The sequence below is a fragment of the Cetorhinus maximus genome, chromosome 3 (genome assembly GCF_964194155.1).
Source record: "Cetorhinus maximus chromosome 3, sCetMax3.hap1.1, whole genome shotgun sequence".
NCBI classification, from domain to species: Eukaryota; Metazoa; Chordata; class Chondrichthyes; order Lamniformes; family Cetorhinidae; genus Cetorhinus; species Cetorhinus maximus.
In genome coordinates this window covers 65,099,820-65,127,470 of record NC_135881.1, presented here as the reverse complement: position 1 = coordinate 65,127,470, position 27,651 = coordinate 65,099,820, and the positions used below count along the sequence as shown (strand labels likewise).

The 27,651-nt window shown below is 41.6% G+C and overlaps 1 protein-coding gene across 3 annotated transcripts in view; it reads right to left on the bottom strand.

Moving 5' to 3' along the window:
* akap9 (A kinase (PRKA) anchor protein 9) overlaps positions 1-27,651 on the bottom strand; it is a 283,026-nt gene that overhangs the window by 16,957 nt on the left and 238,418 nt on the right. The window contains exons 41-48 of one of the 3 annotated variants that reach the window (XM_078538478.1): positions 26,774-26,996; positions 26,344-26,494; positions 24,387-25,085; positions 13,153-13,394; positions 11,845-11,953; positions 3,506-3,691; positions 1,729-1,932; positions 1,206-1,438 (exon numbers count right to left, since the gene is read on the bottom strand). In XM_078538478.1, the coding sequence (XP_078394604.1) occupies positions 1,206-1,438; positions 1,729-1,932; positions 3,506-3,691; positions 11,845-11,953; positions 13,153-13,394; positions 24,387-25,085; positions 26,344-26,494; positions 26,774-26,996 (2,047 nt within the window). Of the gene's footprint in view, positions 1-1,205; positions 1,439-1,728; positions 1,933-3,505; positions 3,692-11,844; positions 11,957-13,152; positions 13,395-24,386; positions 25,086-26,343; positions 26,495-26,773; positions 26,997-27,651 lie in introns of all 3 variants that reach the window. The other 2 variants (XM_078538479.1, XM_078538480.1) reach the window with 2 other exon arrangements.

Here is a 27,651-nt window from a genome sequence, read left to right as displayed (position 1 = left end):
GGCATTGAGAGTTACAGCAAAAACCGTAACTTCACTTACAGCTCATCTCTTACGTCTCCATGTCCAATACAACCTTTCATGTAACATGTCCTAAATTGTACTGAAGTTACATGCTTTGCACTCACATCCATTATAAACCAATTTTACTGTTCCAAGAACACAAGAAATAGGAGTAGATCATCATATGGCCAGTCGAGCCTGTTCCACCATTCAATACAATCGTGGCTGAACTTGGGCTTTAGTTCAATTTTTCTGCCCATTCCCCATATCCCTTAATTCCCTGATACACCAAAAATCTGTCTATCCCAGCCTTAAATGTCTTCAATGATGGAGCATCCACAACCCTCTGGGGTAGAGAATTCCAAAGATTCACAACCCTTTGAGTGAAGAAATTTCTCCTCATCTCAGTGCTAAATGATTGCCCCTTATCCTGAGACTGTGCCTGTGTTTTAGACTCCCCAACTGGTGGAAACAATCTCTTAGCGTCTATCTCATCAAGCCCCCTCTGAATTTTGTAGGTTTCATTGAGATTGCCCCTCATTCTTCTAAACTCCAGAGAATGCAAGCCAAATTTGCTTAGCCTCTCATCATAGGACAACCCCCTCATCCCAGGGACTAATCTAGTGAACCTTCGCTGTACAGTCTCCAATGAAAGTATATCCTTTCCTAAATGTGGAGACTAAAACTGCACACAGTATTCTAGATGTGGTCTCACCAAAACCATGTACAACTGTAGCAAGACTTCTTTATTCTTGTACTCCAATTCCCTTACAATAAAAGGTCAACATGCCATTTACCCTCCTAATTGCTGCGCCTGCATGCTAACTTTCTGCATTCCTTGTATGAGCACCCCCATGTCTCTTTGAACGTCAACATGTACAAGTTTCACACATGTTAAAAAATATTCTGCTTTCAAATATTCAAATAAGACTCTTAAATCCATACGAAAGAGGAGATTTTCAATTTCTCAGTTTTGGGTGGATTCAGATCCAGACCCAGTGTTCTAATTCTAAAATCCTCCTAGGTTTCACTCCCTTCTGAATACCAGACAGGAAAACAACTTGGATGGTTAGAATGTAATTAAACCAGTGCTCCTGATGCCAATCAAACAATTGCATATCTAGCTGTAGGGCAGTGCAGAAATATAATTTATTTACCAAACTTATTAGATTTTATGACCACTGTTGCAAAGTTCAATTGCTTACCTTGAAATTGCTATGGAGACTCTAACCACTGAGCGAAATCTGGTAAAACCTCTGGAACGGTGGGTAATAATCTGTAAATCGGTGCAAGATGAATAACCCCCCATTCTGGCTATAAATGAGAGCGTTGCTTGCTCGCATTCCTGAAATCCACCGAGTAGGAGTAACAGGTATTTCTTCTGATATACGAGCGCTTTTCGGAAACTCTCCGCTCGCAGATACTTCCCATAAATTCTCTAAAAGAGGAAAGAATGTTCCTGTTAAAATATCGAAATTCATTTCTATACATTTTCTTCCAGTTACACATTGATACAGTATGTCTTTAAAAGATAATATGCAAATGACAAGAGACTCCAGGACAGCTCTTTAACCTCTTTAGGTTTCCATTGAGGCTCTCTACAACTATTATATATGCAAATCCACAATAACCCAAGATATAATTACATATGCCATTTATACTCAAGTTAAGCACAGTACGATAAACTATAACAGCAGTCAAAACAATGTGCTCTTTCAACTAACTTACCTTTATCGCACCAGTTTCGGAAATTGATCCAAGCAATTCTGCATGTAAAGCATCACTTCTGGCTTCTGTCTTAATTTTAAATAGTTCTGCCTCTGCCAGCTTTAGGGCTTTCTGCAGATTAGATTTTTCTTTTGCCCAAACTATTCTTTCTGATTTTATTAGGGCATCAACACTGTCCTGGTTATCCAAATGCCTTCTTGATAACTGAAAAAACGAAGAACACATATACCAACATATAGGCAATCAAGATCATAGAAGTGTATCTTGAGAAGTGACATCTTCCTCATTAAAAGGATTTACGGTTTTAACTATATGATTTCTCAATTACCACTACCACAAGTGGCAGACAAACAACTGTACATATCTAGCTGAAAGGCAGAATAGAACTATTTCTTCACCAAGTCACACAAATTCTAAAATATTTAGAAATTTTATCAGTTTACACAGAGCTTGCCACGGAAATCCTGACTTACAGTACAAAGTGTGGCACAACATCAGTTTCACATTTGGTTAGTTCTTAGACTGAGCATTATTTCTATTGCACTCCATTTGATGGAAGGATGGGAAACACACGACTGGAGGTTATGCCCCCTCCCCTGTCATTCATTCATTTGTTAGCATTCATTTCAATTTATTTCTAATGCTTGTGCAGACCATTTAAGTTCACAAGTCCTAACTGCAAATTTGAAAGTACAATGGAAATTTAAATCTAAATGTCCAGTGCATTGTCTGCAGTAGGGGAAAAAGAAAAGTCTCAACGTATTCCAAATTATTTAGCTCTAGTTGCTCAAACAATTTGAACACTAGAAAAAATGTTGGAATCTTACTGCTACCTTTTTCCTTTCGATTCAGAGAAAAGAATTAAAATATTGATTCAACTACTTTAGAATGACCAACTCTATATCAAAACTGCATTTCAACAAATTGAAGGAAATTAAATGTTTAGAAATTGTCTTTTCTTCAATTCTTAGATTTATGAGTAACCCATTAATTTTAACAACAAGATAAAAGCAAAATACTGCGGATGCTGGAAATCTGAAATAAAAAGAGAAAATGCTGGAAAAGCTCAGCAGGTCTAACAGCATCTGTGGAGAGAAAGACAGGGTTAACGTTTCGAGTCTTCAGAGCCTTGAAGAGCTCTGAAGAGTCATACTGACTTGAAACTTTAACTCTGTCTTTCTCTCCACAGATGCTGTTAGGCCTGATGAATTTTTCCAGCATTTTCTGTTTTTATACATATAATTTTAACTGTTGCCATCAGAATTACAATTGGAAATACTAATGTCAATAAATAGCCATTTAGTAGCACGGAATTGAGCATTGCTGAAAAAAGACAATTTGTTGAAGCTTTTACAACATGTCTTCTTTCAGCAATACTTAACATCTATAAACTACGTATTCTGTTTTTTTAAAAATCAGAATTTTACATTTTCATACAATTGCTTTCTCAACATTTAGAACATTCAACATAAATGAAGTTTATTTTGTAAAGATTGTACGCCTTCAGGCTGAAAGCTTCTTTCTTAAAATTTTAAAATTTGCATTAAGTGTAGAATTTAAAGCAAACTCAATTGCAGCGAAATTATTATTTTTTTTACATATACAAATATAAAAACCCCTCTTTTCATGGTGGGGGAATTTGCTAATCAAGTTCTGAGTAATTCAATTAAATTATATTTGCCGATGTTTTAAATTTATCAATTGTAGTAGTTGAACAGCACTGATGGACTTCAGTTTTTCTTTTATTTCGATCAGTTTTCCTACTTATAACACCTACCTGATCGCTACTTGAACTGCGTTGACGGTATTTTCGAACCTCTTCATGTAATTTCAGTAGACTGTTGTGAAGGTCATTCTTTTCTTCTGTGAGTTTGCTGACAAAGCCGGTCAGGTCTGCATTTTGCTTCAAAAGTCGCTCAGTGAGAGTGCTAGTTGATCCACTAGAGGGAATTATGATGTTCTGCTAGAGAATCACACATTGAACACTTGCTGTAATAATAGCTACCAACGTGGAAGACTTTCAATGTTCAATGTTCGACACACAATAATCATCAGATGGGATCTGGTTTTAGAACTACAAAACCACAGTCTCCAAAGCTTAAAACGGACGCATTTGTATGAAAGTGATTTATACTTCAAATTTATCCATTTAAAGCCCATTAATCTCCCAATCGCTGAATATACCTGCCCTATCCTAAACATGAGGAACTGTGGGAACTCCGTGCTCCATAATTCAGACGTACAAACAGGAAGAAGGAGTAGGGCATTCAGCCCCTTGAGTCTGCTCTGCCATTTAATAAGATCATGGCTGATCTGATAGTAACCTCAATTTGCATCCCGCATACCCCCGATAACCTTTCGCCCCCTTGCTTACCAAGAATCTAACCACTTCTGCCTTAAAAATATTCAAAGACTCTGCTTCCAATGCCTTTTCACGAAGAGAATTCCAAAGGCTCAACTCACAAAAAAAATTTCACCTCATCTCCGTTTTAAATGGGCGGCCCCTTACTTTTAAACAGTGACCCCTACTTCTAGATTCTCCCTGTTCATACTTTTCTCCAATGCAAGACCACAGTAATATTCTGAGCGATGCTCACATATGGGATGTGGGGATAAACCACAAAATACTCACTTGCACTTCCAGACAGTGCTACCCTAGAGGTCAGTCAACTTCCCCACAATACTATAATTCATAGGAATTTCATGGGCGTAAAGTGCTCAGAGGTGCCCTTAAGCTCATGAAGACACAATATGAACACAAGTATTTCTTTAACTTTCCTCTTCAATTGAATTCTCCATGCAGCTCCATTTGTGAGAGATTTCACAGAAATTTACAGCACCGAAGAGGCCATTTGGCACATTGCGTCAGTGCCGGCCAACAAGAAGCCATCTAGCCTAACCCCATTTTCCATGTTTTGGTCCCTAGTCTTACAGCTTACGCCATTTCAACTGTATATCCAAGTACTTTTTAAGTATGGGGAGGTGGTGGCAGTGTAGTGGTAAAGTTACTGGACTAGTAATTCAAAGGCCCAGGCTAGTGCTCCAGGTTCAAATCCCACTGTGGCAGCTGGTGGAATTTAAATTCAATTAATAAATCTGGAATGAAGTCTAATGTTGACCACAAAACCATTGTCGACTGTCGTAAAAACCCACCTGGTTCACTAATTTAGGGAAGGAAATCTGCCATCCTTACCTGATCTGGCCTACATGTGACTCCAGATCACTCTTAAGTGCCCTCTGAAATGGCGTAGCAAGCTACTCAGTTGTATCGAGTCTAAAAGGAATGAAACCAGACGGGCCACCTGGCATCGGCCAAGGCACTGGAAACAACAATGGCATAACCAGCCCTGTTGACCCTGCAAAATCCTCCTTAGTAACATCTGGGGGCATGTGGCAAAATTGGGAGAGCTGTCCCACAGACTGGTCAAGCAACAGCTTGACATAGTCATACTCATGGAATCATACCTTACAGGCAATGTCCCAGACACCACCATCACCATCCCTGGGTATGTCCTGTCCCACTGACAGGACAGGCCCAGCGGATATGGCGGCAAGTGGTATACAGTCGGGAGGGAATTGCCCTGAGAGTTTTCATGAAATCATATGGCATTAGGTCAAACACCTACTGTCCCCCCTCAGATGATGAATCAGTCCTCCTCCATGTTGAATATCACTTGGAGGAAGTACTGAATGCAAGGGCACAGAACTGCTAGACTGTGTCTTCGGCAGGTGGTGAGGGAACCAACAAGGAGGAAAAACATATTTGATCTCACTTCCGCCAATCTATCTGTTGCAGTTACATCTGTCCATGACAGTATTAGTAAGAGTGACCATCACAGGCCTTTGTGGAGACCAAGTTGCCTTTTCACATTGAGGATACCCTCCAACATGTGTGGCACTACCACCATGCAAAATGGGAAAGATTTCAAACAGATCTATCAACTTAAAACTGGGCATCCATGTGGTGCTGTGGGCCATCAGCAGCAGCAGAATTATATACAACCACAATCTGCAACCTCATAGCCTGGCATATCCCCCACTCTACCAAAACCATCAAGCCAGGGATCAACCCTGGTTCAGTGAAGAGTGCATGCCAGCAGCAGCACTAGGCAAATCTAAACATGAGGTGAGAACCTGGTGAAGCCACAACACAGGGCTACTTACATGCCAAACAGTAGAAGCAGCACACAATAGACAGAGCTAAGCAATCCCACAACCAGTGGATCAGATCTAAGCTCTGAAGTCCTGCCACATCCAGTCTTGAATGGTGATGGACAATTAAACAACTAACTGGAAGAGGCAGCTCCACAAATATTCCCATCCTCAATGATGGGTGCGCTTGGCATATCAGCGCAAAAGGCTGAAGCATTTGCAGCCATCTTCACCCAGAAGTGCCAAGTGGATGATCCATCTCTGCCTCCTTCCCGAAGTCCCCAGCATCAAATATGCCCAGTCTTCAGCCAATTTGATTCATCTACACGTGATATCAAGAAATAGCTGAAGGCACTAAATACTGCAAAAGTGAAGGGCCCTGTGCTGAAGACTTGTATTCCAGAACTAGCCATGCCCCTAGCCAAGCTGTTCCAGCTACAACATTGACAGCTATCCAGCAATATGGAAATTTGCCCAGGTACGCCCTATCCACAAAAAACAGAACAAATCCTTAGGAACATATGAGCTAGGAGAAGGAGTAGGCCTCTCGGCCCCTCTAGCCTGCTCCGCATTCAATAAGATCATGGCTGATTGTAACCTCAACTCCATGGGTGGGATTTTCTGCACCTGCTCACCGCCGGGATCTTCCGGTCCCACCGCAAGTCAATGGACTTCTGGCTGGGGGCGCCGCCTTGCCCGCGGTGGGTCCTGCCTGCGACGGGGTTGGAAAATTCCGGCCCATATTCCAGCCTACCTCCATTAACCATTCACCCTCTTGCTTATTTAGAATCTATCTACCTCGGCCTTAAAAATATTTAAGACTCTGCTTTTGCTGCCTTTTGAGGAAGAGCGATCCAAAGACACATTGTTGTAAATGGGCGACCCCTTATTTTTAAATAGTGACCCCTAGTTCTAGATTCTCCCACCTGGGAAAACATCCTTTCCACATCCACACTGTCAAGACCCCTCGGCATCCAACCCGGCCAAATGCCACCCCAGCAGTCTACACTCGATCATCAACAAAGTGGCGGAAAGTGTCATCGAAAGTGCTAACAAGCAGCATTTACTCAGCACTAACCTGCTCACTAACGCTCAGTTTGGGTTCCACCAGGGCCACTCCACTCCTGACCTCATTAAAGCCTTGGTCCAAACAGGGACAAAAGAGCTGAACTCAAGAACTTGATAGAAGTTTACAAAATTATGAGTGGCATGGACAGAGTAGATAGTCAAGAGCTTTTTCCCAGGGTGGAAGAGTCAATTACTAGGGGACATAGATTTAAGGTGAGAGGAGAAAACTATAGAGGAGATGTGCGGGGCAAGTTTTTTACGCAGAGGGTAGTGAGTGTCTGGAATTCGCTGCCAGAGGAGGTGGTGGAAGCAGGTATGATAGTGGTGTTTAAGAGGCAGCTTGACAAATACATGAATTGGATGGGAATAGAGGGATACGGACCCTGGAAGTGCAAAATGTTTTAGTTGACGGGCAATATGATCGGCGCAGGCTTGGAGGGCCGAAGGGCCTGTTCCTGTGCTGTACTTTTCTTTGTTCTTTGAAGTTAAAGTGACTGCCCCTGATATCAAGGCATCACTTGACCGAGTATGGCATCAAGGAGCCCCAGCAAAACTGAAGTCAATGGGTATCAGGGGTAAAATTCTCCACTGGTTGGAGTCATACCTAGCACAAAGGAAGATGATTGTGGTTGTTGGAGGTCAATCACCTCAGTCCCAGGATATTGCTCCAGGAGTTCCTCAGGGTAGTGTCCGAGGCCCAACCATCTTCAGCTGCTTCATCAATGACCTTAACTCCATCATAAAGTCAGAAGTTGGGATGTTTGCTGATGATTGCACCATGTTCAGCACCATTTGGGCTTGGGCTGATATGTAGCAAGTAACATTCACACCACACAAGTGCCAGGCAATGACCATCTCCAACAAGAGAGAAACCAACCATATTCCCTTGACATTCAATTAGGGATGGACAATAAATGCTAGCCCAGCCAGCGATGCTCACATTCCATGAACAAATATATAAATAAAAGCTTTTTAAGTGTTATGAGGGTTTCTGCCCCAACCACGCTTTCGGATAGTGAGTTCCAGATCCCCACCACTCTCTGGGTGAAATGATTTTCCTTGAATCCTATTTCTTTACCCTAAATCATATCCCCATGTTATGAACCTCTCGACAAAGGGAAATAGGGCTTTCAACCTCTCTATCTAGACCTCTCAAATTTTATACACTTCATTTAGGTCTCCCCTCAGCCTCCTCTGATCCCAAGAAAACAGCCCTAGCCTATCCAATCTTTCTGCATAGCTAAAATTCTGCAGTCCAGACAACATCCTTATAAATCTCCTCTGTACCTTCTCTACTGCAATCACATCTTTCCTATAGTGGGGTGATCAGAACGGCACGTAGTACTTCAGCTGTGGCCTGACTTGTGGTTTATACAGTTGTAGCAAATCCTCCCAGCTCTTATATTCTATGATGGCTAATAAAGGCAAGTATCTCATATGCCTTCTTGATCACTTTATCTACCCGTCAGTCACCTTCAGGGATCTGTGAAAATGCAATCCAAGGTCCCGCTGTTCCTATTTATTGTTAGCCTTCTCCAAATGCATTACCTTACACTTCTTCAGATTGAACTCCATTTACCACTGTTCCGCCCACCTGACTAATGCAATGTTCTCTTGCAGTCTACAGCTTCCTTCTTCATTATCAACCACGCAGTCAATTTTTGTATCATCTACAAATTTCTTAATCATTTCCCCTACATTCAAGACCAAAGCATTGATGTATGCCACAAAAGGTTAGGGACATAGTATTGAGTCCTGCGGAGCTGCCTTCCTGTCACAAAAAACGCCCTTTGCTTGCTGCCTCTGAGCCAATTTTGGATCCAACTTGCCTTGGATCCCTTGGGCTTTTACTTTCATGACCAGTCTGTGACGTGGGACCTTAGCAAAAGCCTTGTTAAAATCCAGAGACTACATCAAGTACACTACCTTTATCGACCCTCTTGTTGCCTCCTCAAAAAATTCAATCGTGAGTCAGTCATGACCGTCCCTCAACAAATCCGTGCTGGCAGTTTTTGATTAATCAATGTCTTTCTAAATGAAGAATTATTCTGTCCCTCAAAATTTTTTTCCAATAATTTTCCCATAGCTGGAGATTAAGCTGACTAGCTTGTAATTACTCGGGCTATCCCTTTCTCCCTTTTTAAACAATGGTACAAAGTTAGCTGTCCTTGTCAGGAAGAGATATTAATGTATATAATGTTATTGGAAATTATTTTTTTTAAAATAGAGGTTTAGTCTGTGTGTGTTAATTGAATTTAAGCCAGCTAGTCTGGGTGCTTTGATGTATAGTAGTTTTGAGATGTAAACAGTAGGTAGAGAGGACTTATGCATTTTGTTCAATAGAGCATTCAAGAGTGGGAGTGAAAACTGCTGTGTCATAACAATCCTCTAGTCCTTAGGCACCACACCTGTTGCCAGAGAGGATTGTAAAATGATGGTCAGAGTCTCCGCTACTCTTTCTCTTGCTTCCAATAACAGCCTAGGATACATTTTGTCCAGGCCTGGGGATTTATCCACTCTGAAAAGACGTTAAACCCCTTGCTATTACTTTTCACTATGTTAATTTCATCCAGTCTTTCATATTCCTCCTCCTCGATTTGCAATGTCTGTATCGCCCCTGTTTTATGAAAACAGACACACAGTATTCATCAAGAGCAAAAGCAGCATCCATGGTCCCTACCTTTACTTGTACTCATGCACTTTATGTATTTATAAAACATCAATGGGTTTTCCTTGATTTCTTTTGCCAATTTTTTCTGCTTTCTTAATTTACTTTTTAATTTCATCCAACACTTTTTATACTCCTCTAGGTTTTCTGTAGTATTGAACCCTTGATGTCTGTCACAAACTTTCCTTTTTTTCCTTTTATCCTTTCTTTGAATCCCCTTGATATGCAGGGGGCTCTGGAGTTGTAGTCCAGCCCTTTTTCAAACTTGCTCTGAACCCTCACTCTGTCTTCTTTGAATGCCTCCAACTGATCTGGCACTGATTAACCCTTCAGATAGCTGTTTCTAGTCCACTTTAGCTAAATCACATCTCAGTTTAGTAAAGTTAGCTTTTCCCCAATAGAGAACTTTTATTCCTGGCCTGTCTTTGTCCTTTTCCATAACTACCCTAAATCTAACTGAATTATGATCACTTCTAACAAAGTGCTCCCCAGCCGACACCTCTTCCACCTACCTAGCTTGACTCCCTAGGAGTCCAGAATCTCCCCCTCTCTTGTTTGGCTTGCTATGTACTAGCTAAAAAAAGCTCTCCTGAATAGATTTTAAGAATTCTGCTCCATCTGTGCCTTTCACACAAATTCTATCCCCATTAATATTAAGGAGTTGAAATCCTCCACTATTAATGTCCTATTGTTTTGTACCTCGGAGATTTGCTTAGGTATTTGCTCTTCCATGCCCTTTGACGGTTTGGATGTATACAATGCACTTCGAGTAGTATGAATGCCACTTTTTTGTTCTTTAGTTCAACCCATAAGGCCTAATTTGAAGATCCTTCTAGCATATCATCCTTCCTCACAGATATAATTGTTTCTGTAATTAATATTGTGGCACCTAGTCCATTTTTTATCCCCGTCTCTATCTCATCTGAAAACCCAGGTATAAAATCATACTCCCGCATCAGTCTGTTTCCTAGATTTCTTGCACTGAAGTATATACCATTTAGGACTGCCAAATTCCCTTTTTTTTTAGCCTTTGTTTCCTCTCCCAAACACGCTTTCTAATTTTCAGCCTTTCATTTCCAACTTTTCTCCTCTCCCTTCTGAATCTACTCTGGATCCCAATCCCATGCCAAGCTAGTTTAAACCCTCCCCAACAGCAAAGCTCCCTGCAATGAAACTGGTCCTGGCCGTGCTGAGGTACAACCCATCTGGCTTATACAGGTTTCACCTACCTCAAAGCAGTCAAAATACTTCAAGAATCTAAAACCCTTCCTCTTGCACCAATCTCTCAAGCCGGATACTCATCAGCTGTATCTTCCTATTTCTGAACTCACTAGTATGTGAGTAATTACAGAGAGTAGTACAGAGATTACTACCTTTGAGGTCCTGTCTTTGAATCGTTCTCCTAGCTCCCAAAACTCTGCCTTCAGGATCTAATCCCTCTTTCAGCCAATGAAATTGGTGCCGAATAGTTAATTGCATTTTAATAAGAACACTAGTTTCTAAACAATTAGTGCTCTTAACATATTGTAAGCCACGGTAATGGAAAATGATTTGTGCTACTTACGTGGGCAATTTATGTTGTGGGAACAATACTGGGCCACACTACCAACACAAGGTAGTAGCTACTATATCAAACAGATGGTTTGTTAATACAGAGGAAAACCCTACAGGGCATTGCAATTTTTGGCTCAGAAAATAAAGCATTAATCACATTCTAAATTTGGAAGGTGCAATTTAGCAACTTGCAGAAATCTTTGATTTACCTGGGAACAACAAAGCACTAAGTAACCTGCTGCACTTTTTTTTGAAATAATGATTAATCTACAGTATTTTGAATTAGTGGCAGATTTATTTTTGTGTACTTTCTATGGGGAAGCAGTTAGACTCCAATCGGTGCATTCAATTAGGAGGAAATAAAGAATTAATGTGCAAGGACATTCAGGGTGTACACCTGCCTCTGTGTCAAAATGATTTCTTTATTAATTTATACTTTCTGCTACCCAAAACTCAACAGTCAAATCTTAATTTATCCAAGCAGGGTTAAATAAGAAAAACACAATGGGCTGAGATATACTTCTACAGTTAAGCTATTTCTCACATTTTATAGTATGCAAAAAAGCTCTATTTTGTTGTATATGCTCTCAAACCCAGCAGTAGAAAGGTAACTGTTAGATCACAGAATTGAAAACAGCAAACAAAACAGTATCTTTAGTATAATTTAATCTCACCTCTGGTACAGGGGTTTGCAGCTGCTGTAACTGCAATGTAATGTCCTGAATATTATTCTGTAGCCAGATCAGGTCCTCGTCATCCATGGTTTCAGTGCTGTGTTGCATCCTGCTATGAATGAACAATGCATTTCAGCCGAAGAAAAATTATAAAATATGTAAAATTAACAATTTTTTTTTTTTATTTGTCGCTGGCTGGGCCAGCATTTATTGCCCATCCCTAATTGCCCTTGAGGACAGAAGGCATTTAAGAGTCAACCACATTGCTGTGGGTCTGAAGTCACATGTAGGCCAAACCTGGTAAGAACAACAGATTTCCTTCCCTAAAGGACATTAGTGAACTAGATGTGTTTTTACGACAATCGACAACGGATTCATGGTCATCATTAGGCTTTTAATTCCAGATTTTTTATTGAATTCAAACTTCACCATCTGCCATGGTGGGATTTGAACCCAGGTCCCCTGATGGACTCAAAACGTTAACTAAGATATAGTTTTCAATCTTATGAAAATTGTTTCTTTTAATGTGATCTCTACAATAGCCAAACAAAAACTGAACTGTTCAGAGCAAGAGGATTCCTCAGCAACTATGAAAATTCTCAAGACAAATCAAGTTCAAGTGTTTGATTTTAGATTCTTTGGCCTTGATGTTTATAGGAAGGGAGCTAGGTGTGCAATTTGGGGGTGGAGGGTGCGGATGCAAAGGTCCAGAAATCATGGGAACGCAGAGGCCCTGCAAAATTTAATGGCTGACCCTCACCAGCATTTTATCATTCCATTTCTGCCTGGCAGCTGGCCATCTGTCAGCCCGGAGAGCAAGTGACATTGGGAAGCAAAGATCAGGCATGGTCGAAGGGAATCACAACACAGCAATTAGGAGGGAAGCAAAGATCAGGGAGAGGGGTCCATGCAAGACAACTGGGAGGGCTGGAGGGAAGAAGAGACTAGGAATGAGGGTCTGTTAATCATGCCAGCAGAAGGTTTGAATGGCTGGGGTGAGCACTCCTAATGCTCCTGGCTTACAAGCTATAAAAAGCACAACTTGATCTGACTGCTCTGGTCTCCATTTAGCTGCAGAGCCCTGGGAAACCTGTTTAAATTTAAATTGGGTTCCCAACTGTCCAAGTGGGAGCCTATTTAATTGTTAGAGTGAAGAGTTCTGGCTCTTGACAGTGGGATGCAGACATGCCATACAGCCCAACAATGTTAAAAAAAAAGCAAAATGTGTATGCAATAGATTAAGTCACAATATGCAATTTAAAATGTTTAATTCCATTATTCAGGGGTTAATATCGGCCCCCTTTATACCTGGTAGCAACTTTGTTGGCCATCGTTCTGAGTTTGGAAACAATCAACTGTATCTTCTGGCTGATGCTCTCCAGGTTAATATTTTCTCCAGATGCGGCCCCTTCATCAATTTCAACACCATTCATTGACTGAGTACTCCACTGCTTGCTAGAAACGGATGCATTATTTCCAGTCTCTGTTGTTGCTAGCTTCTGCTGCATAATCCAGTTTCTTGTTCTATCAGTTGAAAGCCGAACGTTGGTCTGCAGTTGTGCACAGAAATAAAAATCATTTTAATGACTTATATAAAAAATACATTAATTGCAGCAGCAACTTTCCTTTGACAAACTTCAACTTCTTAGTTTATACAGCTTTTATAAAACTGAAGTAGACTTTAGTCGTTTGGCAGTACAGAACTTGAGTATCGCTGAAAAAAGATGTCGAAGCTTTTCGTCTTGCACTCATCAGGGCATTCGCAAGAATACCAAATGTAAAGAGAACAATAATTTATACTTCATAAGTAGACAGTGCTGATTGGTTGGCAAGTGGGACCCTGATTGATAGAGGCGTCGCCATGGACAATGCACCAGTTAACCTAATGACTGACAGTTAACTGCCAAGGTTTGTTTAAATTCAAACCAGGCAGGTTGCCAACTTTCCAACCAGATGCTCCTAAAAAAAAATCACTAAGCAGAATTTAGGCATTTTCAGTTACTTGAATATATTCTTGGGCACTTATTCATGGTTTTAAGATGACTTGATAATTCAAGCCAAAAAATTATTTGATATAGTCACAGGTTGTATAATTGGGGCCATGGTCATTGATTCAAACTTCGAAAACAGAGGAATTTGAAAATATATGGAGACAGTGTTGGCAAATTTGAGAAACTAGATAGATACATGACAGAGAAAACGGCTTTAAGACTATGATAAAAGCAAAATACTGCGGATGCTGGAAATATGAAACAAAAACAGAAAATGCTGGATGCTTCTTTAGAGCTCTGAAGAAGGGTCATTTGGACTTGAAACATTAACTCTGTTTCTCTCTCCACAGATGCTGTCAGGCCTGCTGAGTTTTTCCAGCAATTTCTGCTGTTGTTGGCTTTAAGACTATCTTGTGTTCTGATGGTATTTTCTGCATTTTGATACTGACCAGCTGGACCACAATGGTCTCTTTTTATGTTCCTATTTGCTTTGCACTTCATTAGGTTTGTAAAAAGAAGAATGATGATTGGTGATTCAACAACTTCCTTGTTTGTTGTATAAAAGCAGAAAACTATACTGCCAGCTTGTATTGCAATTTTTGTTCGGCACCACACATGGCAGAAACTGAGTACTATTTTCCAAAAATAGGGCCTTGCTGAAAATATTGAACAACAACATTTCCCTTTAAACATTGGAACAATGATCTGTTGGTTATACTAATAAGCTGGGAGTACAGTTGGAAAACACATCAAACTTCTCCAGGGCTCAGGTGCATACAAAACACTAGAAGCTGGTGCTGTGACCACAAAGCAATGAATTTGGCCTATAATAGTTGACTTTACATTTCTTTTTCATTTGTGGACAGCTGGTCAAAGCTTACCAATGTAAATTTTGGAACAAGAAATTTGTCAGTTAAGTTACTGAATTTAGTATACATTTAGCTCTAGTTGATTTGTTTTATTAAAAACAAAATACTGCACGTGCGGAAAATCTGAAATAAAAACAAAGTGCTGGAAAACAATCAGTAGGTCTAGCAGTATCTACGAAGAGAGAAACAGACATAATATTTCAACTTTCTGAAGAACAGGCATATTTGACTCAAAACATTAACTCTGTTTCTCTCCCTTTGATGTTTTATTCTTGCTGAATTGCATGTTATTTTGAAATATATAAAATATAATGACAATCAGTTTACAAGGATAACATTTCCTTCCTTGGGTAAACAATTAGCAGAAAATTCTTATTAGTGTGAAAAAGTGAAACCCCAAGAATGAGTTATATTACTTTAGAGGGTATTTAATTACAGCTCAAGGTAGTCAGGAAGAAAAGTTTATAATTGATTGTAGCCCGGTATTTGATATTGTTTGTAACATGGCACGAGTGAGTGCATTAGAAAAGATTAAAAGTTAAGTTTAGGTTCTGTATTTCAATAATAAGCTCTCCACTTATGCCCCAAATCAGGTTTAGCAGAGCATTTGATATGCATAAAGTGACAACAATTTTTTGGGCACATAACTGGCTATGCATTTTCCTCTCTACACTTTTCAACAATTTATTTATCCTCATTTATGGACCTGGTTTCAAATCTAATAATGTATCTTATGTCCTTCTTTTACTCCATACCAGTCCTCCCTTGGAGAGGATGACTTACAGTGAAAAAACAATTCCATAGGCAAACATGGTGCTCCATTACCTCACACAAGGAGGCATTATTTCAGGCAGTAGGCTCAGGCGCTTTGAGCTAGAAATTTATTTGCTTTGATTTTTGGGTATGGGGCCGTGATTAACAGCATGCCTACGCTTCTTTGAAATAAGATGGATAACATGTAAAATTCATGCACCCACCTCATCTTCACGATTAGAGCATGGCCCTGACCAGCTCTCCTGTTGAACTGGTCTCCCTAGCACTGCTGACAGCCTCTGCACACTGCAGGGGGCCAATCAATGTTCTGAAGCCATAAGTTTCAAGCAGCCTTCCCTTTTTGAAGGCACTATCAAAGGGAAGTTGCAGAAACGTACTGCAAACTGCTGGATAATCACACTGGAGCATTGAGGGACAAGACAGATGTCACATCATCCCAGAGAAGGGGCTCTCGCTTCAGTGACATGCCCTGGTTGTACTGGTCAGACATGTGTAAGGCAGGAAAAAGGTTATGTTCTCATTGGGTTTGCAGGAAGCCTCCCTGATGGAGTCTCAGAAGGAAATGGTAGCATCTGGCAAGGGTGGCTAATACCCAAAGTGTCGCCCCAGAAACTCACCAAGGCTCCTTCGATTCAACCTTAAACTCACCAAGGCTCCAGGGGAGGTGGTGGCGTAGTGATATCGAGAGACCCAAGGTAATACTCTGGAGACCCGGGGTCGAATGCCACCAAGGTGGAATTTGAATTCAATAAAAAAAATCTGGAATTAAAAGTCTAAGGATGACCATGAAACCTTGTTGATTGTCGTAAAAACCGATCTGGTTCATAATGCCCTTTAGGGAAGGAAATCCGCAGAAAATAAAAGCTCACGGTATAGGGGGTAAAATATTGGCATGGATAGAAGATTAGATAGCTAAAAGGAAACAGAGGGTAGGCATAAATGGGTCTTTTACAGGTTAGCAAGATGTAACGAGTGGTGTGCCACAGGGGTCAGTGCTGGGACCTCAACTGTTTACAATTTATATAAATGACTTGCATGAAGGGATGAATGGGATGGTTGTCAAATTTGCTGATGAAACAAAGATAGGTAGGAAAGTAAGTTGTGAAGAACCATAGAAAAGTTACAGCACAGGAGGCTATTCGGCCCATCTTGTCCACGCTAGCCCGAGGACACCCAGGTGCCCTTTCTAATCCCACCTTCCTGTACCTGGCCCATAGCCCTGCAGTTTACAGCACTTAAGGTGCAGATCCAGGTACTTCTTAAAATAATTTAGAGTTTCTGCCTCTACCACCAACTTGGGCAGCGAATTCCAGACACCCACTACCCTCTGCGTAAAACAGTTCTTCTTCATGTCCTGCCTACCCCTTCTGCCACTTATCTTAAATCTATGTCCCCTGGTTCTAGAATTTTCCACCAAGGGAAACAATTTTATCCTGTCAACTCTATCTATTCCCCTCATAATTCTGTACACCTCAATCAAGTCACCTCTCAGTCTTCTTTGTTCTAAGGAAAATAACCTCAACCAATCTAATCTCTCCTCATAGCTACACTTTTCTAACCCTGGCAACATTCTTGTAAACCTCCTCTGCACTCTCTCCAGAGCTATTACGTCCTAAATGCCTTCTTTACAACCTTGTCTACTTGAACTGCTGCCTTCAGGGACCTGTGTACTTGTACGCCAAGATCCCTCACTTCATCTACCCCTCTTAGTATATTCCCATTTATTGTGTAATCCCTGTAACAGTTTGACCTCCCTAAATGTATGACCTCACACTTCTCTATGTTAAAATCCATCTGCCACTTTACCGCCCACTTCACCAACCATCCATATCGTTTTGGAGATTATGGCTATCCTCTACACTATCCACTACTCGGCCAATCTTTGTGTCATCTGCAAATTTCCCAATCATGCCCCCCACGTTCACGTCCAAATCGTTAATATATAACACAAACAGCAAGGGTCCCAACATCGAACCCTGTGGAACACCACTTGAGACAACTTTCCATTCGCAAGGGCATCCATCGACCATTACCCTTTGTTTCCTGTTATAAAGCCAACCTTTTATCCAGTTTGCTACATTACCCTGAATCCCATGGGCTTTTACTTTCCTGACCAATCTGACATGTGGGACCTTGTCAAATGCCTTAGACAAGAGGACATAAGGAGGCTACAAAAAGGAATAGATAGGTTAAGTGAGTGGGCAAAGATCTGGCAAATGGAGTATAATGTGGGAAAATGTAAAATTGTCCATTTTGGCAGGTAGAATAAGAGAGAGGCATATTATCTAAATGGTGAGACATTGCAGAGCTCTGAGATGCAGAGGGATCTGGGTGTCTTAGTGCATGAATCGCAAAAGGCTAGAATGCAGGCACAGCAAGTAATTAGGGAAGCTAATAGGATGTTATCATTTATTGCAGGGGGGAATTGAATACAAAAGTAGGGAGGTTACGCTTCAGTTACACAGAGCACTAGTGAGACCGCATCTGGAGTACTGTGTACAATATTGGTCGCCTTTTTTAGGAAGAGTGTAAATGCATTGGAAGCAATTCAGAGAAGGTTCACCAGACTAATACCTGGAATGGGCGGGTTGTCTTATGAGGAAAGGTTGGACAGGCTAGGCTCGTTTCCGCTGGAGTTTAGAAGATTTAGAGGCGATTTGATTGAAACGTGTAAGATCCCGAGGGTTCTTGACAGGGCGAATGTGGATAGAATGTTTCCTCTTGTGGGAGAATCGAGAACTGGGGGTCACTGTTTAAAAATAAGGGGCCGCCCATTTGAAACGGAAATAAGGCGAAATTTTTTCTCTCAGAGGTTCTTGATTCTTTGGAACTCTCTTCCTTAAAAGGGGGTGGAAGCAGAGTCTTTGAATATTTTTAAGGCAGAGTTGGATAGGTTCTTGGTAAGCAAGGGTTTGATAGGTTATCGGGGGTAGGTGGGATGCAGATCTGAGGTTACTATCAGATCAGCCGTGAACTTATTAAATGGCGGAGCAGACTCAAGCGGCCGAATGGCCTACTTCTGCTCCTTGTTCGTGTGTCCTCACCTGGTCTGGCTTACATGTGACTCCAGATCCGCAGGTTGACTCTTAAATGCCCTCTGAAATGGCCTAGCAATCCTCTCAGTTGTATCAAACTGCTAAAAAGTCAATAAAAAGGAATGAAACCGGACGACCACACAGCATCAACCAACAGGTACCGGAAACAACAAAGGTAAACCCAGCCATGTTGACCCTGCAAAGTCCTCCTTACTAACATCTGGAGGCTTGGGCCAAAATGGGGAGAGCTGTCTCAAAAACTAGTCAGGCAATAGCCTGACATAGTCATACTCTCAGATTCATTACTTACAGATCATGTCCCAGACACCTCAATCACCATCCCTGGGTATGTCCTATCCCACCAGCAGGACAGACCCAGCAGAGGCAGCACAGAGGTATACAGTCACGAAGGAGTTGCCCTGGGAGTCCTCAACGTCATCTCCAGACCCATGAAGTCTCATAGCATCAGGTCAAACATGGGTAAGGAAACCTCCTGCTGGTTACCACGTATCGCATTTCCCCCTCAGCTGGTCACCACATACTGCACTCCCCACTCAGCTGATGAATCAGTACTCCACTTGGAGGAAGCACCGAGGGTGGCAAGGGCACAGAATGTATTCTGGGTGGAGGACTTCAAAAACCCAGCTGGCCAAATCCTAAAGGACATAGCTGCTAGATTGGGTCTGCAGTAGGTGGTGAGGGAACCAACAAGAGGGAAAAACAAACTTGATCTCATCTTCACCAACCTGCCTGCTGCAGATATATCTCTCCAAGGTAGTATTAGTAGGAGTGACCACCGCACAGTCCTTGTGGAGACAAAGTCCCGTCTTCACACTGAGGATACCCTCCATCGTGTTGAGTGGCAAAACCACCGTGCTAAATGGGATAGATTTTGAATAGATCTAGCAACTCAAGATTAGGCATCCATGAGGCACTGAGGGCCATCAGCAGCAGCAGAATTGTACTTGAACACAATCTGTAACCTCATGGCCCAGCATATCCCCCACTCCACCATTACCACCAAGCCAGGAGATCAACCCTGTTTCAATGAAAAGTGCAGGAGAGTACACAAGGAGCAGCACCAGGCGTACTTAAAAGTGAGGCAAACTTGTCAAGCTCCAACAGATGACTACTTGCGTGCCTAAGTGATAGACAGAGCTAAGTGATTCCACAACCAACAGATCAAATGCTGCGGATGCTGGAAATCTGAAACAAAAACAGAAAATGCTGGAAAAACTCAGGTCTAGCAGCATCTGTGGAGAGAGAAACAGAGTTAACATTTTGTGTCCGTATGACGCTCTGAGGAACTCTGTTTCTCTCTCCACTGAGTGCCGAGTTTTTCCAGCATTTTGTGTTATAGATCAGGTTTAAACTCTGCAGTCCTGTCACATTCAGTCATGAATTTTGGTGGACAATTAAACAACTCACTGGAGGAGGACTGTCCACAAATATCCCTGTCCTCGATGATTGAGGAGCTCAGCACATCAGTGAAAAAGATAAGGTTGAAGCATTTGCAACAATCTTCAACCATAAGTGCCAAGTGGACGATTCATCTTGGCCTCCTCTGGAGTCCCCAGCATCACAGATGCCAGTCTTCAGTCAATTTGATTCACTCCACGTGATATCAACAAACGGCTGAAGGCACTGGATACTGCAAACGCTATGGGCCCTGGCAATAGTAAAATTTGTGCTCCTGAACCTGCCGTGTCCCTAGCCAAGCTGTTCCTGTACAGCTACAACACTGATATCTACCTGGCTATGAGGAAAATTGCTCAGGTATTGTCCTGTACACAAAAAGCAGACAGATCCAACCCAGCCAATTACTGCCCCTCCAGTCTACTCTCCATCATTAGTGAAATGAAGGAAAGGGTCATCAACAGTGCCATCAAGTGGTACTTGCTTAGCAATAACTAGTCCACTGACGCTCAGTTTGGGTTCCGCCAGGGCCACTCAGCTCCTGACCTCATTACAGCCTTAGTTCAAACATGGACAAAAGAGCTGAACTCCAGAGGTGCTATGAGAGTGCCCTTGACATCAAGGCAGCATTTGAATGAGTATGGCATTATGGAGCCCTAGCAAAACTCAAATGGGAATCAGAGGGAAAACTGATTGGAGTCATACCTAGCACAAAGGAAGATGATTGTACTTGTTGGAGGTTAATCATCTCTGTTCCAGGGCATCACAGCAGGAGTTCCTCAGGGTAGTCTCCTAGGCCCAGCCATCTTCAGCTGCTTCATCAATGACCTTCCTTCCATCATAAGGTCAGAAGTGGGAATTTTCGCTGATGACTGCACAATGTTCAGCACCATTCACAATTCCACAGATACTGAAGCATTCCATGTCCAAATGCAGCAAGACCTGGACAATATCCAGGCTTGGGCTAACAAGTGGCAAGTAACATGAGTGCCACACAAGTGCCAGACAATGACCGTCTCCAACAAGAGAGAATCTAACCATCATACTTTCACATTCATTGGCATTACCATCACTGAATCCCTCAGTGTCGACATTGTGGGGGTTACCATTGACCAGAAACTCACTAGCCACATAAATATTGTGGGCCAAGAGCAGGTCAGTGGCTTGGGATCCTACAGCGAGTAACTCACCTCCTGACGCCCCTAAAGCCTGTCCACCATCTACAAGGCACAAGTTAGAGTGTGATGGAATACTCTCCACTTGCTTGGATGAGCGCAGGACCAACACCACTCAAGAAGCTTGACACATCCAGGATAAAGCAGCCCGCTTGATTGGCACCCCTTCCACAAACATTCACTCCCTCCACCGCTGATGCACAGTGGCAGCAGGGTGTATCATCTACAAGATGCACTACAGCAACTCACCAAGGCTCCTTAAACAGCACTTTCCAAACACACGACCGCTACCATCTAAAAGAACAATGGCAGCAGATGCATGGGAACACCACCACCTGGAAGTTCCCCTCCAATCCACTCACCATCCTGATTTGGAAATATATCGTCGTTCCTTCACTGTCGCTGGGTCAAAATCCTGGAACACCCTCCTCACTGTGGGTGCACCTACACTACGTGGACTGCAGTGGTTCAAGAAGGCAGCTCACTACCACCTTCTTAAGGGCAATTAGTGATGGGCAATAAATGATGGCCTAGCCAGCATTGCCCACATCCCATGAATGAATAAAAAAAAGTGAAGCTTTACAATGCATTCCCTCTTGCTCTGTCCAGTTTCAATTGATATATGTGACCTTCTAGTTGCCTTTCATTCCAGGAGATAATGGTTGGGTTCTCAGAATGGCAAGGCATGGACCCTCTTGTGAGTGTACAGCAGAGATCTCCCTGAGTGATTTAAGCAGCTAAATCATTGCTTGAGGAGGCTGATGGTTTGCTCCATGGGTCTCACTGAAGAACCTCTGACATTGCATGCTGGGATGGCGAAAAGGAGACATGAAGTATGCATGGAGGAGGTAACCCTTGCAGAGCAGCCAATCAGCAGTGAAGCCTGAATACGATCTGTATTGCAGACTGCCACAGGATAAAAGCATTGTGGGTGCGACTAAGATAGTGGACATTCACCAAGACGAACTTCTTGCTGTGGTTACACACCAACTGCACAGAATGATAGTGCTTCCAGTTGTGGTATTGCTCTTCATTGATTTGGAAAACCCACAGAGCCACATGGTGCACACTGTCCTGACAAATCCACATTCCCTTTTGTCCTGGTGTTCCTTCCTCAGGAAGAATAGGACGAAGCACCCTCTCCTTTCGTACAGTGTGTTTTTGATCTCCTTGATGCTTCCATGCACAGCGAATATGTTATAGATGTCGCTTGCTTCCAACTGGAAGGATCCAATGGCATTGAATGAAAGGGTGTTGGTGACCTTTGTGGCCACTGGGAGGGCTGTCTTCTCCCTTCTCTGAGATGCCAGTTTGCTGTGAAAGAGGTGGTGTAACTCCATGATGACCTTCTTTGTGAATCATAGTCGCCTCAGGAACTACTACCAGGTGATTGCCAAATAGGAATGGTGGCCCTAGAAGGCCCTTTGTGAGTAGGGCCTTCTATAGGGCACCTTCCATCCAGAGTTTGTCCTCTCTGCCTCCTCCTCTACATGCCCTGCACATGTTGCAGAGCAAGTGGTACTGCAACAACTGCCCTCATGTCTATCTTCCTGTGGTCAGCTAAAAACTCCAAATTGCTCCCACAGCTGACCAGTGCTTCCACAAAACCTGCCTGAGCACAAGAAAGTCAAAAGCACCTCAGCTGCAACTTGCAGACCAGTCCTTTAAATAGACTATATTGTTTCAGGACTAAATAATGACAATTATGGATGCAGATGTGCTGCAAAATTTGGTATCCTGGCATTGTATCAGTTCCTTCGGGTCAATTATGTCATGATATTTTTCAATGTCTCTGGGAACACACAAGGGATGCAACTGTTTGCACTACTGTCCAACATAACACATGCGGGAAGCAGCTAGTGACGCATTGCCTGCATGAAAAAATCCGGCAGACTGGAGGTGGTGCTATGCAACTGAATTTCACATGCAGAAGAAGGGTAAGGGCAGAATTAGGCTTTGTTGCGATTTCCCCCTCCCCACTCCATAATCACAGACGTGTACTTTATACCAGTATTACAGGTAGTAATCAGGAGCAAGAACCCTGGCTGATCTTACTCCCTTAGCCTGGGGATTCTCAGGACAAAAATAGCATCCCAACATTCCTGGTCTCCCCTCCCAATTCAACCAATACCCGTCAACTTAGCTCTGCCGGCTCTGCATGACTCAACAGCATACCATACTGTGACTTTAGCGACTGCCTCTTTCAAAATAATTTGTTGGGAGCTCATCAAAAGTGATTGACATGCTCCATAAGGGTTTAGTGATTCCTAAATGCACAATTTATTTCACACTCACTCATAAAATGAGTGCAATGTACGACATAAGAAAGTTTGCTCTTAAATTTGGAAAGTAATATCTGACATGGGTAAATGACATTACACGTTAAAGATCAATCTCTAATTGTGTTACTCCCATTGAACATGTTCTTTTGTTATAGAATGCAAAGTAAATTAGAGCCACTGACTCATGGTTCTGAGCAAATGAAATTCCATTCTTATTACGAGTATGATGTGAGAGTTGGCAATTTGTTTTATGTGATATCTAGAATTTCATGTAAAGTGTAAATCTGTGACTACACAATTCCCCCAGCATTCCTAGGCCCAAGAATTTAACAGTTTTCTCAATATTGCGAAAATTACATTACAATAAAATTACATTTAATTTTATTTCTTTATTTTTCAGGATTCAGAGGATGACAGCATATCTTCACCTGTCTTAGCTTATCGGCTGCTGAAACCCTTAGCCATGCTTTTGTTACCTCAAGTCTTGAATATTCCACTCCTCTTCTTGCCAGCCTCCTACCTTTCACCCTCAATAAACTTGAGCTCATCCAAAACTCTGATGTCCGTGTCCCAACCCACATCAAGTCACTTGCCTATCATTTTTGTGTTCACTGATCCACCTGGTCCACCAATGCCTCGATTTTAAAATTCTCACCCTGGCACTCAAATCTCCCCATGGTCTCACCCCTCCTTAACTCTATACATTTATTGAGTGCCACAATGCTGCAAGAACTCTGTGCTGCTCCAACTCTGCTGTCATGTGCCTCAAATTCCCTTCGATTCACTGCATGGCATAGATACCTACATCTTAAACCAACTCATCCTAATCTCTCCTTCTTTGGCTCAGTGTCAATTTTTTGTCTGATTATGTTCCTGTGAAATGCTTTACAATATTTGCACATAATAAAAGCACTATGCTGATTTGTTGTAATGAAGACTTTACCATTTCAATTATGACAAGTTGCGAGGGTGAGGAATGAAACAATTTTACACAACATACCTTAGTCTGAGACACCTTTTCAATGTCAGCTATATCTCTGTCCAGTTGATTTTCTGCTTCTCTTTCACTTCTCACTTGATCAGTTTCCTGTAATTCCTGAAGTGCTTTTTTCAACTTTGCCTCCTCTCTTTGCAACTTTAAAACTTCTTGTTTTTCTTTTTCCAGCTGGTCCAGGAGCTCTTTTGCTTGGAGCTGCAAGGAATCCACTTTCTCTAGAATTAGTCTATGCGATTCTTGCTCCTTTAACAGAGACTTCTTATGAATCTGTTGCTGCTCCTCAAGGCACTGCCTCAACTGAACAGACTCAAGTTTATATCTTTCCATCTCACTAACCAACTCTACTATACGGTTATGCTGATCTTCTAGCTGTTTCTGTAGCTCCCTTACAAGCACCTCAGATGTCATTCCAGCCGGCTTCTGCATCCCTTCCTGCATTTCCTCTGCACTCTGAAGTTGCTTCAAGAGCTGGCGTTCTCTTTCTAGTACATTGTTTAACTCATGAGATCTGGTTTTCTCAGCATCTAAGACAATTTGGAGCTCAGTGTTGCGGCTTTTCTCATGTGATAGTTCAGCTTCGTGCAGTACTTTCTCAGAATCTCGATTCTGTCTGAGTTCGTTTATTGTCACTCTTTCCTTTTCCAAAGCACACTCCAACTGCAAATATCTTTTCTTTTGATCTTCAAGTGCAAACTTCAAGTCCTGAAATTAAACAAGAACATGCTTTTCTAATCCATTATGTTTGTTTCAAATGTGCTTTAACTTTCTAATTTCTGGAATATTTGTGACTATTTTACATTGCATATCTTTCTAGTGTCTCAAAGTAAAAAGAAACTTCAGCCACAGTCAAGTTTGTTGTTACAAGTGAGCAAATTATTTTTAATTTTGCTGAAATTGCTTAACAATATAATTTCCTACTAATGCTAGGACAAAAACACAGTCTTGAAAACAACTCATTTCATTTCAATATTAATCAGGATTTTCAATTAAATTTTATAAACCATTTCCACTTGCACATATATATGGTAGGAGATAACTAATCAACTCAGATCTTAATAAATTGCGATCTGATCTTTTGATTTTGGATTCAAACCCTTTGTTTTTCCAGATGAACTTCTAAATTAAGGTTAAGTACAATTAAACTCAAGATTGACATTTTACTGAAACATTCAAGCACTAATTTGTTCAATGAGTGGTTTACCTTAGTTGGCATCACATACAGGTGGCTAAATGAAGTTCCATGAGGCGAAAGTACTGAGGATGCAGGTAATGATACACAGAAAATCCTTACAGTATTAGACATCATAAAGACAACTGTAAGCAGTAATAACTTAGAAAAAATAATTTGCGCCTGCCAAATTATTCTGGTCACTAAACTCAAAGTTTTAATTACATTGCTTTACTTTTGACCGAATTCGCTCATAAATAGGGTCTGAATTTAAAAGACCTGATAAAAATCAGAAGGTCTACATATAACACGTTATGGATTATACTAAAGTTTGGTTGACAGCAATGTTGACAAGAGGATCTTTCCTTTTGTTGGTGAGTCCAGAACTAGGGGGCACTGATTTAAAATTAGAGATCGTCCTTATAGGGCAGAGATGACAAAATTTTTAGTCTCTCAGGGGTTGTGCGACTTTGGAACTCTGTCTCAAAGCAGTGGAAGCGGGATCACTGAATATTTATAAGGCAGAGGTAGATAGATTCTTGTTAGGCAAGGTGATCAAAGGTTATCGGGGGTAGATAGGAATGTAGAACTCGAAACAGATCAGCCATGATCTTACTGAATGATGGAACAGGCTCGAGGGGCCGAATGGCCTACTTCTGCTCCTATTTGTATGTTCATCTGTAAATCAGTCTAGGGTTGGGGAGGGTGCAAGAGATGACGACAGCTAATAAAACATTAAGCATTAGAGCACTGCTTCACTGAATAATATTTGATTGACAAAAGCATACAAACCTCCAATTCCTCTTGGTCTTGTTCTTCTTTTCTATCTACCTTACATTTTTCCTTTTCCAATGCCCATTGCAGTTCCCGTGCCTTCTTCTGTTCATTTGCCAGTGCATCATTCAGCATGTCTACTTTGGCTGCCTTGTCAGTTAACTCAACTCTAAAAAGTTTAAATGGTCAATGGAACCTGTTAAATAGGGTGGCTATTTTATATTTATGACACATTAGAAGCTTTAATAGCTGAGGAAAATCAATATAATTTTAACTGTAGAATGTAAAAAATGTTAATTACTTGAGCTACTTTGCTGATATCACATTAACCTCTTCTGATAGATTAAAAAAAACCCATAACCAAAAGGATACAGGAGATCAAGAATTTCAGTATCAATCTAGTAGGGATATGTAAAAATTTGCTTGATTGAGCTAGATACTAAATTACCTCAGCATCTCCAACTCTTTAAAGTGCTTGTGTTGTATCTTGAGTGTTGTTTCAAGTTCCAATTTGGTTTGAGACACCTCATTTTTCAGCTCTGCCGCTACCATCTTTTCCAAATTCAGGTGGCCTTGGAGTTCAGCTCCCTTTTCCTTTAGTGTACTCAATTCCATCTGTAACTCAAGAATCTGAGCCTGCTTCTGTTGTAAACTGTTTCTCAGTAGTTCCACTAAAAGTGAAAAGATGCATTGGCTCATTGCTACAAATTGACTTGAAATGCAAATACAGATGGCTTGAGACAAATACTGCCTCATTTTAAAGTCATACATTCTATTCTCATTTTAAAAAATATATGGTTAGTGAAACTTGAATCAATTTGGAAAGCAGCGAAGAATTAGTTAAAGGTTAAATGCTTCTGAACAGTGCAAGTTGAGCTGGGTAGCCATGGTCGGATTTTACAGTAGTCAGGCAGTTAATTGCCTCAGGGTGTGGCCTCCATTCCCTTACAGTGGATGTCCCTCTCCCAAGAGTTGGGAGCAACGGCAACTGCTGGGACTGCAACCTGTCCTCAATGAGCAGCCACGGAAGATGCTGGTGTTGACGTGGCCCGTCAGGCAGGCTCCATCGAGAAATGGAGTTGGCAATCGGGAGGCTGAGGAGGTTCAGGCAGGGACGGTCCTTTCCACAGGGGATAGGGGGCCTCTGTTGTGCAAGGGACCTGAGGATTGGGAGCATTTTAGAATTCAGCAAAGGGAGGGGGGCCAAGGGATTGATTAAGAAGGGGAAAATAGAGTACGAGAGTAAGCTTGCGGGGAACATAAAAACTGACTAAAAGTTTCTATAGGTATGTGAAAAGAAAAAGATTGGTGAAGACAAATACAATC